The sequence below is a fragment of the Apodemus sylvaticus genome, chromosome 5 (assembly GCF_947179515.1).
Source record: "Apodemus sylvaticus chromosome 5, mApoSyl1.1, whole genome shotgun sequence".
Classification (NCBI taxonomy): domain Eukaryota; kingdom Metazoa; phylum Chordata; class Mammalia; order Rodentia; family Muridae; genus Apodemus; species Apodemus sylvaticus.
Window position 1 is genome coordinate 141,497,973 of NC_067476.1, and position 14,911 is coordinate 141,512,883.

Sequence of the window (14,911 nt, forward strand, 5' to 3'; positions counted from 1 at the left end):
TCAAGGCCAGGCCTAGCTACATAGTGAGCCCCTGTCTAGAATAATACAAAATAAAATCTTAAAAACTCTTTAGGTTGAGGGGAAAACATTCAATATTAGGGTATGTAACCATTCAATAGCAAAACATAGATTCCTAAAGTGGGATTTATTACCAGCAGGATTTCTAAATTGAGACTTTGAAGCTCAGGGCTGGAGAAAGAGCGCAGCATGGTTGCTGGTGTCTCAGAGGGCCCCGGTTCAGTTCCCAGCACATGGGGTGACTCACAACTGCCCCTAAGTTCAGATTTTAGGGGACCTGGTACACAAACACATGTAGACACACATACACCTAAAAATAAATACGTCTTCAAAACAAAACCCTCCCATGAGATGCTAACAGGCTGAGGCAGGAGCCCAGGAGTTCCCGGTCAGCCAGGGCAGCATACACTTTTTCTCACAAGGAAACTAATGAGTATCTTGTTTAGTCTTCACAGTGGTTTTAAGCTGTCTAGAGACAATGGGTTACAACAGAAAGCAAATAAGGGTTTGTTTAATCTCCACTCCATAGCCTTGGCCTGGAGGGGTGGAGTCAGTGAACTGTCCAATTTTTTTATTGACCCACTGTGGGATTAGAACTGGGAAGCTGTTTGAGTTAAGAACCCAGGGTACTTTGAAGTCCAGAACTGGGTTCCACTATTGATCAGTTTGAGCTTGAAAAAAAAAATTAAAGATAACACCCACTCTCTTTTAAAAATAATTTATAGATTATGTTTATTTATTTGTGAGTGTGGCCAAGGGCACACCACAGCATTCATATGGAGGTCAGAGGACATTTTGCAAGAATCAGTTTTCTTCCACCATGTGGGGCCTGGGTAGAACTCAGAATTGGCAGCTAATGCCTTCACCCGCTGAGCCAACTTGCCAGCCAGTTAATTCCCACTTCCCCGGCGGAGATTCTCACGCATTGTGCCTATGAGTATCTGATTGTGAGTGGGAGTTGGACTCCTGGATTCTCACGCCTTAACCGCATTGGAAACACCTTTGAGCGACTTTTGGACTTTCTGATGAGGGAACCAATTATTTACTTGGAATCGATTCCCTATTTTCTTTTTTCTTTTGTAATTTTTCGAGACAGTGTTTCTCCAAACTCGAACTCATAGATATCTGCTTGCCTCTGTGTCCCGAGTGTTGTGATTCAAGGTGTGCGCCCACCCCGGTTTGGAACCAATTCTATCTATTGCTGCCGTGGCTATGGCAGGGTCATGTTGGAAGCGCTGTCCTAAGAGATCCAAAGGTCCAAGGAGAAGCGCTTACCACAGGTGCTGTCACTCCGCACTCAAGCACCGCCCTCTGTGCTCCCAGCCCGCCCCCCTCGTGCACCGCCCAATCCGCGCCAGGGGGCGTGACAATGTCCTCAGGCCAGACAGCCCTTGAGAAGGCAGGTGAGGGGTGGAGCCCCACTTACGCACTGCTACGCCTGCGCAAGACAGCGAGGGGCGTGACCCCAGCTCCAGGCCGGAAGCGAGAGGCTGGAGAGGCGGGCCGGCTGGTGTCCCCTTTCCGGCCGGTCCCCATGGAGGCGCTGGGGAAGCTGAAGCAGTTCGATGCCTACCCTAAGACTCTGGAGGACTTCCGGGTCAAGACCTGCGGGGGCGCCACGGGTAGGTCTCGGCACGGGCAGGGTTGCAAGGAGGGAGCTGTCCTCGCGTTTGGCCCGGGCTCCCGGACTCTCCTTGGCCTGCTAGGGGCTGAGGGGGTGGGATACAGGCCATTCCAAATCTCGCTCTCGCCCTGCAGTGACCATCGTCAGTGGCCTTCTCATGCTCCTGCTGTTCCTGTCTGAGTTGCAGTATTATCTCACTACCGAGGTAAGGGGCGTGGCCTAGAACGTGGGCGGGGCTTGACATTCTAAGGGTAGGATCCTTAAAGGTGGGAGAGGGGAGGAGAGGAGTAGGGGCAATCTGACTGAGGTAGTCACGCTCTAGGTGCATCCTGAGCTCTACGTGGACAAGTCTCGGGGGGATAAACTGAAGATCAACATCGATGTTCTTTTCCCACACATGCCTTGTGCCTGTGAGTACCTGATTGTGAGTGGGAGTTGGACTCTTGGATGTACCAGGTGGGCGTTCAGATTTACACATCTGGCCTTAGATCCCGGAGTGATGCCAGGTCATCCTCATTTCCCGAGTCCAGTTCTTCCTCGAGACATCTTTCCCATCAAGGCTCAGCTCTCCAGGTTAAAGCTAAGCATAATCCCTTAGCTTGCCTCTGTTTCCAGACCTGAGCATCGATGCCATGGATGTGGCTGGGGAGCAGCAGCTGGATGTGGAGCACAACCTGTTCAAGAAACGACTGGACAAGGATGGCGTCCCCGTGAGCTCAGAGGCCGAACGGCACGGTAACCAAGGGAGGGGGACGGGTCTCCAATCCTAGAGCTGGACATCTTGTCCTGCCTTCCACAAGTGGGCTGTTGCAGGCTCCAGGCCACACTAGACAGATGTCAGCTGGCTTGCCTGGGGTTCTGCAGCTATGAAAAGACAAGAGTCAGTTGAATCCATACTTGTGATATTGGAACATTGAGAAGAATACCTTAGGGGCTGGAGAGGTGGCTCAGTGGTTAAGAGCAAAGCACTTTACTTGGTTAGCATTCCTCAAACTTAAGCATGGGCCTTCCTTAGATAAAGGGAGCTTTCTTGCTCAACGCATTGGCTAGAGTACTTTTCCCCATTGCAGTGCACCAGTGCACATATCCTCAGACTACGAGGCAAGTTCTCAAGTCGAATTGCCCGGTCCGGGTCTAGCATTGTCTTGCCTACTGTGAGCATTAGCTGTAAACTGGTGGTAGGTGGTAGTAATCCGAACATGAGATGAAGGATTGGATGCAGTACAGACGGGTCTGGGCTTATGGATGCTTTGACTTTGAGATGGTTTGAAAGCACGCCTGCACAGCCATTCAGGTCTTTACTTTCAGTCAAAGAGTCAGTCAGTTAGTTGAGATACTGAGTGCTTTGTTAGGGAACAGTTTTCATGTTGGATGGTTTTGCCCGCTGTCGGCTGTGTAAGTATTCCGAGCATGTTTAAGGCAGTATAGATGCCGGCTGCTGGTGGTGGCAGCAACGCATGCCTGTAATCCCTGCACTCTGGGAGACAGAGGCAGGTGGATTTCTGAGTTCGAGGCCAGCCTAGTTTACAGAGTGAGCTCCAAGACAGCCAGGGCTATACAGAGAAACCCTGTCTAGAAAAAAACAAATCCAAAAAAAGCCAAAAACAAACAAACAAACAAAAAAAGCAGTATAAATTAAGCTATAATGTTCCGTATCGTAGATGGATTAAGTGCGTTCTAAAATATCAGAATATGATATTTTACTATCTGTAACCTCATCCTGAGTTGGGGATCAATAATACATAATCAGTAATACACAATCCATAAGTAATCTTTATAAAGGGCCTGGTGCTCACTTTCAGCCGTTTCCCTAAGTTGCTGTCTCTGTTACCCTCAGCCCATCTCACTATGTAGCTCTGACTGTCCTAGAACTCACGATGTAGACCGGGCCTGGAACTCACAGATCCTCCTGCCTCTATCTCCCAAGTGCTGGGATTAAAGGTAGGGGTCACTACTCCCTGCTCAGACCCAGTTTCAGAGTCTGATGAGATGAAACAGGGCAATATGAAGTTACCTTACTCAGAATGTACTGCTGTTTTCTAAGACTGAGTGTATGTCAGGCTCAACACCTGACCATCATGTGTGTTGCTGGTTTTCCCAGCCCAAGGATGCACGTGGGAGGACTGGTGGCCGTGGATGTCTCTGTGTCTGCTTCATGCTGTGCTTTTGCCTTTGCCCTGCCTAGAGCTCGGGAAAGTCGAGGTGACAGTGTTTGACCCCGACTCGCTAGACCCCAGTCGCTGTGAGAGCTGCTATGGCGCTGAGTCAGAAGATATCAAGTGAGCCACGCCTTGGGCACGGGGAGCTAGGCCTGAGAACTCAGAGGGGGATGTTCCTCATTCCTGGTCCTGATGCGGGGAGCTAGGCCTGAGAACTCAGAGGGGGATGTTCCTCATTCCTGGTCCTGATGCGGGGAGCTAGCCTGAGAACTCAGAGGGCGATGTTCCTCATTCCTGGTCCTGATGCGCGTGTTGGCAGTTAGTGAGCAGCCCACTGACAATTGCACACCTAGGGGTGAGGTGGAAGTGGCTCCTGCTCTTCAGTCTAGAGAGTCACCTGCCAGGCGGCCAGTCCTTGTCTTCAGTCTGAGCCACATCACTCCTCTGTGTATTAATAAAGGAGGCTAATAACTCCTCCTTGCGAAAGTTAAGTGTATGTTACATGTAAAGCCCTGATATACAAGGCCAAAGCTACATTTTTAAGCCTCCAGTGTATGCCAACCACTGAGTGATTTCACAGCCCCGACCCCTGAGAGACTGACTCAACAGGTCTAGAGAGATGTACAATTTAGAAAGAAGAAGGGGAGTAGTACTACTGTTACATGTGGTTTACGGTCTGCCGTTACAGTCGTGTATGTGTGCACAGTTAACTGCATTAAGGACATTCACACTGCCTTCCAGAGCAGGCGGAATAGCTTTGCTGTGCTCCCCAGGGCACCGTGGCTGCGCTCTCATCCCTTCGTGCCTTCTCAACAGGTGCTGTAACACTTGCGAAGACGTGCGGGAAGCATACCGCCGTCGGGGCTGGGCCTTCAAGAACCCAGACACCATTGAGCAGTGTCGGCGAGAGGGCTTCAGCCAGAAGATGCAGGAGCAGAAGAACGAGGGCTGCCAGGTGTACGGCTTCCTGGAGGTCAACAAGGTATCCGGCGGGAACTGGGTGAGCCAGGCTGGGAGCGCCTGTAGCTGACGTGGAGAATGAGAGGAAATGTCCCTACAGGTGGCCGGGAACTTCCACTTCGCCCCCGGGAAGAGCTTCCAACAGTCTCACGTGCATGGTGAGTGTCCAGGGTCACCAGAAGCCTTAGCTCTTGGATTCCCTCGCGGCAGGTTGGTGTGCCCCTTTCCAGGCCAGTGTTCTGTTAACATGGAGCCAGAGTAGGAGAGCGGTTTAGCACAGTCGTGGAAGCTATAGGCCAGGGATGTGGATGGCTCCATTAGTAGGGTGTTTACCTAGCGTGCAGGAAGTCCTGGCTTTGGTCCCGTCTGTGGTGCAGGAGTTAGGGGGGGTTATTGCACAGAGCCTGTTTAAGTGCTGCTTTGTTGAGTGCTAACCACCCCTCCCCACCCCGACATCAGGGAACTGTGTGTGTGAGGCTTTGGGCGAGCAAAGCTGGATTGGAACTCAGATTCTGTACCCTTAGCTGTGTCTATGTATCCATTCACTAGACATTACTCATCACCCACTGGGTGCCATGTGTTAGTCTAGATATGAAGATACGAAGTCAATAAAGTCCCTGCACTAAGAGTATCCAAGCAAACAGTTGGGCATGGTCCACATATCTACAATCCCAGCACTTGGAAGGTAGAAGGATCAGTTCATATAGCACGGTCTGAGACTAGCCTTAGCTACATGAGACCCTGCCTCAACACTGTCCTTGCACAAACGCACAAGCGCGATACATACATATACACACATACATACACACACACACAGACACACACAGACACACATACACAGACACACACATACACACACACACACAGACACACACAGACACACATACACAGACACACATATACATACACACATACACACATACACATACACACATACACATACATACACAGACACACACACACAGACACACACAGACACATACACAGACACACATACACACACACATACACATACACATACACACATACACAGACACATACATACACAGACACACACACACATACACACATACACACACAGACACACAGACACAGACACACACACACATATGCACACACATATATACACACACACACAAACAAGCAAACAGGCATAAAAAGTACTTGGTAGATCATCTACTGTTATGTAACGTGGGCCAAGCCAAAGACCAGCCTGGTCTACATGGTTGGTTTTGGGCTAGCCAGTACCATATAGTGAGACCTTGTCTCTAAATAAATAGATAACATAACAATAATGTAGACCCAAGCAAGGCAGAATAAAGATGGTGGAGGGGCACTGTGTCTGCTGTTTTAGTTACAGTGCTTTAGGAAGGACCTTGCGGTTACACTTGTCAAAAGCCCTGAGCAGAGTGAGGCAGCCAACGGTGTTATTGTTTCGGGAGCGCAGCAGGTAGAGTGCAGTGAAGTTGGCTGCTAGGCCTGCGTGTGCCTGGCGTGTCCCAGGGACAGTAAGACACAGAAGCGCATGCTTGACCACAGCTGAGGAGAAGAGCCGAGCAGGGCGGCAGGGCTCAGGCTTCTGTGCTGTGTGATCTGACTTCACCTTTGCAAACATGACGGCTCAGGCCTTTAATCCTAACACTCAGAGGGCAGAATCAGCGGGGTCTCCGTGAGTTCTAGGCCAGCCAGTGCTACATAGTGAGACCTTGTGCCCCCCCCCACCAAAAAAAACAAAAAAAAAAAACAAAAAATTAAACACATGGTAAACAGCACCTGGTGGTGTGTAGAAGGCGGGAGGAAGACAGGGCAGCATGGGAGGCTCAGGAAAGAAGGTCGCAGTGGCCTGACCTGACAAAGATGGTGGAACATAGGTCCGAGTGGTGGTGGTGAAGCGGAGGGTTCTGGATACATTAAAGGTAGAACTGAGAAGTCACCGGTGGATGCGACAGAGAAGGACAAAGGACAACTTGAGTTTTCTGAGTTATGCCTGAGTAGTGGCGAGGTTAGAACTAGCATGTAGATGACCTAGGAGGACTGGCTCTAGAGGGGTGGTTGTTTGTAGGTGTGGGTATAGATCAGATACTCAGCTCTGCCCCTACAGACCAGTAAGAGGTTCTGTGGTTACCAAGTAAGTGTTTACCAGGAGTTGGGGGAGAGAAGCTAGTGGGGAGACGCAAGTGTGGAACCCCAAACCCCGCACATGTGCAGAGTTCTCCTGAGGGGCAGTCTGTTGGAGAAGGGGCCTCAAAGGGTGGAGTCTCCAGGCTGTGGCATTAGAGGAGGCTAAGGGTGACTGGTGGGCCAGGGGAGCCGATGATAGAGTGTTGGGGCGTTGGTGGCCCTGACAGAACGTGGCTGTCACTAGGCCCTGCGGGGGGGAGCCTTCTAAGAGTGTGTTAAGGGCCGGGTGGTAGTGGCGCAGGCCTATAATCCCAGCACTCTGGGAGGTAGAGGCAGGCGAATTTCTGAGTTTGAGGCCAGCCTGGTCTACAGAGTGAGTTCCAGGGCAGCCTGGGCTATGCAGAGAAACCCTGTCTCGAAAAAAAAAAAAAATCCAAAAAAAAAAAAAAAAGGTTGTGTTAAGGGCACAAGTGCTTGAACTTGGGGCTGTGGACACATGCCATCATTGGCATTGTCAAAGTTTAGACGATGGTGAGGGCTGAGGGCTGGGAAGTGCAGAACGAGACTGAGAAGGAAGGAAAGACTCCCAGGAACTGGTGCACAGACCTCAGAGGCTCAGGGGAAGGCCTGGGCACGTGCAGGGCTGTGGGAAGTCATCATAACACGGCCAAAGTGAGGCTCAAAACGAGAGCAGCCGTGTGGCGGGCGGGTCTGGAGGGGAGACAGTCTAGTGCCTGAGCATGACCACAGATGTGCCAGCTGCGGCAGCCAGGAAAGCAGCCTCCAGGCCCAACAGGCAGAAGCACAGGCAGGGTCGCCCCTAGCTGCTGTTCTGGTGTCAGAAGCAAGGTCCTTAGCTGAAGGCTGAGGAGAGAGGGAAGGAGGTGGCGGAGATTTGAGAGAAAGGCCACAGTGGGCACCTCTGGTTTCCGGGCCAGCTGGTAGAGGTGAGAGCACGGGATTCTCTGGAGTTTGCGGATGCTCCATGCTGCCCAAACAAGGGATTCAAGAGCACATGAAGAGGCGATCACAGAGGTGAACCATGGGAAGAAGTGAGCACTCGGGTTGGGGTAGGAGCGGCAGCCAGGGAGGAGACAGGCAGCAGACTGTGGCAGGCATTCTTCCGTGTGGTGGCAGAGGGTGGTTGGTTTTGGGCCGGAAGGAACAGGAGGAAGTTAGTAGGCTGGTGGCCAGAGCATGGGGTGCTTGTGACTAAAACTAGAACGGGGTGTAGCTACTGCTAATGTCAGATTAGGGAATGACCAACAGCTACAGGTAGGAGTTGGGAGAGAGGAACAGGGAGGGAGCTGTCCAGGAACTGAGGACCCCGTGAGGAACTGAGTCCCATTGAGGACTCCCATGAAGCTGTGACTCAGCTGTCATCAAGGATGGACAGTTCTGGGGGTACCTAGTAGTATTTTGTGATCACACAAGTAAGGGATGTTTTGATCTGCACCAGAGCTGAGGCCTGAGAGTAGATCAGGGGACAGTGATCTGATAATGGCAGGAAGGAGCTAGAAAGGTCAGAGGGGATAGATAGAGGAGAGCACATAGTCATTGCGGAGGTAGACTAGAGCTGGTGCCTGTGGGGGACACAGAAGAGTGAAGGGTCTAGGGAGAGGCTGAAGACAGGAGTCTTTGCTCTCTGGTAGGGTGCAGCTGGGTGGGAGTTAAGACCACACTGGGAGATGGCTACCAGGTAAGAGGAATACAGGGAATGAGCAGAGCCTGCAGGCCTGAGCTACTCTTAAGTGACAAAGGTGAGTGTGTATGCAGTCCGCTACCATAGCCCTGCAGGTCTGCTGGATAGTCTGTGCCTGAATTGGGGAAAGGCAGGGGGAGCAGGTAGGTGGCTTGGAGGACCCTGCAGAGCTCTGGAATCCTGCATCCCCTTCCTCGTGAGGAGTAAAGTGGACTTGCTGAAACTATAGGAAGATACCAGTGTGACACTGTATCAAACTGTTGGCTGCAGGCCTCACAGACACTCAGGAGGTGGGGTGGGTATCACAGCAGCATGCCCAAGCCTCCTCTTAGGTATACATACCCTCAGAGTCCTGAACCCCAGGGAACTGACTCTGAGTACAGCAGTGCTCATACACAGAGCCCCAGTGCCTGTGGGAGTTCTCAGAATATTTTTTTATCATCCTTGTTGATCACAGGGTGAATGATAAGGCATGCTGTAATATCTTGTAAAGTTGACCAGGTATTGCCTCCCTTAGATCCTCCTGGTCCTCAGGACAACCCTCTGCAGAGAATAACTCAGACCAAGCACTTTGTCTGGGTCATGCAGCTGGAAGAGGGTTTTAAGGCTCTAGATCTTTGGTTCTTCCTAGACTGGCTATTTTTCTGTGTCTCTTTGGTCCCCGAAGAGGCCTTTTAGCTGGGGCTAGACCCTTGTGCTGAAGCAGGACTGTCAGTCCTCCCTCCTGCCATGGGTCTTGCTCTATAGATCTCACTGTGACGCTCTGAATCTGTTCTCTTCCCCCTCTCTCCTTCCCCCATGCTGCAGTCCATGCTGTGGAGAGTAAGTGGCCCTGCTCCCAGGGAGGCCAAGCCCCACTTCGGAGGCAGCCTGCCCTCCTGGAATGGGGAAGGTTTGCATGTGTCTGGGTGTGACTCGGAGGTGGGGTTCCTCACAGCATCTGTTGGGATTAGAAGATGGGATGAAGTTGTTGTTTCAGAACCCCCTTGAGATCCTTTTGAAGAATTTTGAGGGCACCAGAGTCCCTGTGATTTGGGCTTGGGGTCCAGTGATTTGCCATTAATTCTAGTTAGTGATCTAGTCAGTAGGTTTTGTTTCCTGAGCTAAAAGCCCCTCCTGGAGTCAGTTGTCTAGAGCTGCTTTGTCAGGGAAGAAAGATCTGTGTTCTTGCCTACCCCAGTGTGAGGGTATGGATTCTCACCCAGGTCCAGGGCAGGCTCTAGCCAGCTGTCTCTAAGCAGGGCCAGGTCTACCAGGGTGAGGGTGACTAGGAGTCTGAGAAGAGCCAGGTGTGTCACACCCCACAGGGGAGGAGGGCAGACTGAGAAGAGATTTGGGAGCAGCCAGGATCCTGCTCCTGCCTGCCTAATGACCCTTTCTTCTTCTCTCCTAGTTCATGACTTGCAGAGCTTTGGCCTTGACAATGTACGTACCAGGTGGAAACCATGGAGGTCGGGTGGCATGGAGGCTGGGCTGCTCATGTCTCCATTGTTCGCCTGATGCTTCAAACTCAGGGCAAAGATGGGGTCGTGGAGTGCATCCTTGAGAAGGAACCTCAGAGCAAAGCCAGGAGGGAGTGTGACATTTCTAGGAAGCCACCCGAGTGGGTATAGATGGCCAAGGCTGACAAAAGTTGGCAGGGCCAGAGTGCGTGGGACTGGCAGCCACGCTGAGGAATCTGCTCTTCCCTTTCCGGACAGGGCAGTTGTCCGCTCACCTTCCCCAGGGCATGGCATAGGCAGATCTGTATCTCTAAGCACCCCTCTCGAAAGCTGGCACTTAGGGGCTTCTGGCTTAGGCTTCATGCCTTGAGGGGTGGGCAGGACCAATGTCTACTATGTACTCCACAACTCTCCTTAACCCTGGAGCCCCAGGAATGTGTGGACTGAGAAGGGAATCCTTAAGTAGAAACAGGAGATGTCTGGTACAGCCAGTTCTTCATTAAAGTCATAGCCTCTCCCATCCAGGGGCTCCCCCTTCATCCCTCCCTTTCCCACCTGCGCTGACAGACTCGGGCACCCCTCTGCTGCTCTAGATAGTTTTGGGTGCCTTGGATCGTGTACTGTCAGGCCTCAGCCGTCTGCTTGCTTCCAGATCAACATGACCCACTACATCAAGCACCTGTCATTTGGAGAGGACTATCCAGGCATTGTCAACCCCCTGGACCACACCAACGTCACAGCACCCCAAGGTACCATCCTGGGAGTTAGCCCCTTTGCCCATCAAAACCCTGCCTGGCACCCATGCCCTATGCTTCCTTCTCCATACAGCCTCCATGATGTTCCAGTACTTTGTGAAGGTGGTGCCCACAGTGTACATGAAAGTGGACGGGGAGGTGAGTTAAGGGGGTACAGGCTTCAACTTGTCACCAAGCACTTGAAGTCCTTTGTGTAGTTCCTTCAGCCTGGGGAAGGGGGTACTGCTCTCTCCCCGTACAGTGGATGCAGTGCTGAGGCCCGAAGGGTAGAGGTCTGCCCTCACTGCAGTCACAGGCTCAACCATGTGGTCTTCCTGCCTCCCTCACTGCCTCCAGACATTCTTTGGATGCTTAGTGATTCTCACTGTCTGTTCTGAGCTGGGTTAGCCAGGCCGAGCATCTATGGTCTGTAGGGCAGCCAGACTGTGGAGTGCTGTGACAGGGCTCGGGGGGCAAGGGAGGGGGTGCCAGCCTTAGGGTGGCACTGCAGGAGGCCTTCTCACCCCAGGACCTTTAGCAAAAGTATCGACTAGATGTAGCTAGGGCAGGTCAGCTGTAAGGTGCTGACTAGTAGGCTAGCTGGCCATTTAGGTGACCAGGCAGGGGTCCACAGGAGCTTACAGTGCTAGTTACCAACATGAGATCTGCATTCTGTCTCTTCATATAGTCACAGCCTCACAGGGAGCAGGGCTCAGCTCAGAACACCCCTGAGCCAGGGTCTGAGCCTTACTCTGTCTCTGGGACCCTTCCTCCCTACCACAGGTGCTGAGGACAAACCAGTTCTCCGTGACCAGGCACGAGAAGGTTGCCAATGGGCTTCTGGGTGATCAGGGCCTGCCGGGAGTCTTCGTACTGTATGAGCTCTCACCAATGATGGTGAAGCTGACAGAGAAACACAGGTGAGGGTATGGAGTAGCAATAGTCGCCGCTCAGGGCCAATGAGAGCAGGTGCCCGCCGCGCCCTCCCTCCGTTCCCTGTGAGAGCGGGTGCCTGCCGCGCCCTCCCTCCTTATGAGAGCGGGTGCCTGCCTCGCCCTCCCTCCGTATGAGAACGGGTGCCTGCCGAGCCCCCCCTCCGTTCCCTGTGAGAGCGGGTGCCTGCCGCGCCCTCCCTCCGTTCCCTGTGAGAGCTGGTGCCCGCTGAGCCCTTCCATTGCCTCTGCAGGTCCTTCACCCACTTCCTGACAGGTGTGTGTGCCATCATTGGAGGCATGTTTACAGGTAAGAGATTCCGAGGCACTTTCTGGGGGAAGCATGCCCCAGGCTTCCCTATGCTGTAGATTTGAGGGCGTCTGCGTACTGGGCGGGTGCCAGCTGCTGAGTGACAGCCTCAGTAGTGCCCCAGGCCTTGGTTGGGGAAGAGGGCCAAGAAAAATGCTAGCTGGCCAGTTAGGTGCCAGGCGGGTCCGCGGGAGCCCCTGCCAGTCACTGTCTCTCCCTCAGTGGCCGGGCTCATCGACTCACTCATCTACCACTCCGCTCGGGCCATCCAGAAGAAAATTGACCTAGGGAAGACAACGTAGTTCTCTTCCTTCCCCACCCCTCGTCCTGCCCTCTCCTTCCTGTGAGATGACCCTCCAGCCTGTCAGCTACCCTTACTCCTCTCCTCCTCAGTCGGCCCAGCCCAGCCCAGGTGATAAATATGAATTGTGATAGAAATGATTGGTCTCAGTGTGGTTCTTGGGATCTGGCTGGAACCTTGGACCAGCCCCTTCATCACACATTGAAATCCATTGTGACCAACAGGCCAGGGTCGGCCCTTTGGAAGTCCCCTGTGCTTCCCTGTCTCATATGGCATTACCCCAGGCAGATTCCTGCTTCACAGCCGTGTCCTCAGTCCCTCTTCTGTGACTAGATAGAACTTTCTAGGTAAATATCTTAGAGTCACCACAGCTTATGGATAGATGACTCCAGAGCCACTAGCACAGAGCTCTGAGTCCAAGCTGGAATTGGTCACTTCTGCACTGACAGACAGAAAGCAGAGGCTGCGCCCCACAGCCTGGCCTCAGTCCTGTGCTCCTGCTCACTGTCCAGCCCCACAGTGTCTCTGCACAGAGTAAGCACGCAGATAGGCCTCTGCAGACTCCTGAATGGAAACAAAGCTAGAGCGCAAGGAGGTGGGAAGCCTCTAATATTCTAGAGCCCAGCCAGCACCAGACCACAGCCCGGAGTCAGGACAGCAGCTCATAAGGCCAGGGCAGGGAAACAGTGCAGTGATGACAGCAAGACCACTGGAGGGCACTGTGCGACAGACCACCCGAGAGCTATCTCCAGTGTCCCCTAGAAGTCGGGGGTAATGACTCTTTCCCTTGTTAACCTGGGGTTCTTCTGGTAACCCACCCATCCCTGTGGTTTGGTCTGCCCCAGGCTCTTAGGAAGGTCGCTCAGTGCTGGTAAAGTTAATGAAACAGAGTGCTTAGATATCACAGAAGGTAGAGCCAGGAGCGGATGAAGAGAGGGACCCAGCCACTGGCACTGGAAGGCTGGGGGCGGGGCACGGATGACACTGTCCACTCAGACTTTAGAGCTTGATCTTTCCGGGGAGGGCATGTGGGCAGTCTTCCATCCCTGTGCATTCTAGCCAATCCCCAGCTTCTGGTGCTACCTGAGAGCATTTATCCTTCACCACCTACAAAAACCAGCCCCTGGCCTGTGATAAAGTTTATTGAACCCAAGGACTGAACCTTTCCAGGTCATATTGGAAAGGACTTCCAGAGCAGGTTTGAAAGATTGTGACCCTGAGGTGTGTCCCTGGTCACTTGGATTAGTGTTTGTGGATGGGACTGAAGATGACCTCGCTGATCTGACCAGGGATGGTGTAGAAGACGAGGAGAAGGAAGACGGTGATTAGCGCCAGCAGCAGCAGCAGCACCAGGATGCGCCAGTACCGGCGCCAGATGAAGAAGACGAAAGTCTTGAGGGGGTTCACAAACCAGTTGAAGGAGGTTTTGGGGCGGCTGTTGGGGAGTTGGAGTTAGGAGGCTGGAGTCACAGTGGCCCCACCCACCTAAGCTTGGCTACTTACTTGGGCTTCTCCAAAGGCTCCGGCTCCTTTCGCCCCTTCCCAACCGGCCGCTTCTCTGCTTCCTCCACAGTTAGCAGTTCAAACTCCGCCTCAACCTTCCCCTGGAAAGAGATGGTGGGGCAGTCAGTGGACACAGCCAAGCCTGAGCCAACCCTTGGTCATTATGGGCTACGCACTGTGAGGATGTAGACATTGCCCCCTGTGTCTGTGAACTCCAGGTCTTCTGGCCGGCCCTTCCTTCTCTTCCTCTTCCTTTTCTTGCCAGCCTGAGCCTCTCTGGCCTCCCGCTCCACATCTTCCATGTCCTTCATCTTCACCACTGGCCACCAACCCCGCAACCGACGGCAGCGAAACAGATTGCACCTCGGCCCTGCCCCATCAAGGGCGAGTCGAACAGAGCAGTGCTCAGGGTCCCGGGCCCCCCTCACCATGTCTGGTAGCTGCAACTCCAGGGACCCTGTGAGAGCAGAACTCATGAGGTTAGGGCGAGGCGTTGAAGAGGCAGCACCCAGGGTTTCAGAGACCCCAGAGGGAAGACAGTGGCCAGGCCACAGCTATGGAGGTCTAGAATCAGTCTGCCAATCAAAGGTTACAGAGGGAGGCCAAAGCGACTTCAGGACAGTCTGGGAGGTCTGAAGCAGAGCCTTGGGAGACAGGCTCCTACGCCAAGCGCCCTGAACACTGATTAGGGTAACCCTGGGCTCTGAAGTCAACAGGGTTCAAAGTCGAGTCAGAGTTCAAACCAGGGACAAAGAGGGAAAGGCTGGTGCAAAGAGAACGGGGACAGATTGAGTGTGGGCTTGAAGTTCGGAAAGCTAAGCACCTAGAAAGTCGTTGGCAGAGATTCGGTCGTAGTCCCAGACCTGCAGGACCAGCACTGCCGGCTGTCGGAACTCGGCCTCCTCCAGGGCGAAGGGTCCAGGCTTACGCCGGACGCTCACCTCCCGCTCCGTAGGCAGGTAGTCAAAGCGGAACACAAAACGCCAGTTGAAGTTGCCCTCTCCAGTCAGGGAGTTGAAGTGGACATCCGTCTCCTGTCTGTCGTGCTCCAGACCCTTTACCCAGCTGGGTGCGGGAAGGAGACGGCCCAGGGCGAGATGGGTAT

General features: G+C 53.1%; 2 protein-coding genes across 2 annotated transcripts in view; one reads left to right on the top strand and one right to left on the bottom strand.

Moving 5' to 3' along the window:
- The first annotated feature begins 1,484 nt into the window (after positions 1 to 1,484).
- Positions 1,485 to 12,440, top strand: Ergic3 (ERGIC and golgi 3). Its single transcript, XM_052184067.1, has 13 exons — positions 1,485 to 1,640; positions 1,777 to 1,847; positions 1,965 to 2,052; positions 2,258 to 2,377; positions 3,828 to 3,921; positions 4,618 to 4,783; positions 4,862 to 4,919; positions 9,978 to 10,009; positions 10,679 to 10,775; positions 10,855 to 10,919; positions 11,544 to 11,680; positions 11,947 to 12,002; positions 12,225 to 12,440. Exons 1-13 carry the CDS (start codon positions 1,553 to 1,555, stop codon positions 12,302 to 12,304), a joined length of 1,152 nt encoding a protein of 383 aa, XP_052040027.1. The 5' UTR covers positions 1,485 to 1,552; the 3' UTR covers positions 12,305 to 12,440.
- Positions 12,441 to 13,363: 923 nt separating this feature from the next.
- LOC127686141 (fer-1-like protein 4) overlaps positions 13,364 to 14,911 on the bottom strand; it is a 34,747-nt gene continuing 33,199 nt past the window's right edge. The window contains 4 exon segments of the mRNA XM_052184068.1: positions 13,364 to 13,738; positions 13,807 to 13,907; positions 13,983 to 14,263; positions 14,630 to 14,871. Coding sequence (XP_052040028.1) covers positions 13,546 to 13,738; positions 13,807 to 13,907; positions 13,983 to 14,263; positions 14,630 to 14,871 — 817 coding nt within the window. The 3' untranslated portion in view covers positions 13,364 to 13,545.

Bases quoted from the DNA above. Each gene is read 5' to 3' on its own strand.
- Ergic3 (XM_052184067.1), top strand. From the start codon at position 1,553: ATGGAGGCGCTGGGGAAGCTGAAGCAGTTCGATGCCTACCCTAAGACT. The intron at 4,920-9,977 runs GTGAGTGTCCAG...CTTCTCTCCTAG, and splicing joins CCAACAGTCTCACGTGCATG to TTCATGACTTGCAGAGCTTT. The intron at 10,920-11,543 runs GTGAGTTAAGGG...TCCCTACCACAG, and splicing joins ACATGAAAGTGGACGGGGAG to GTGCTGAGGACAAACCAGTT.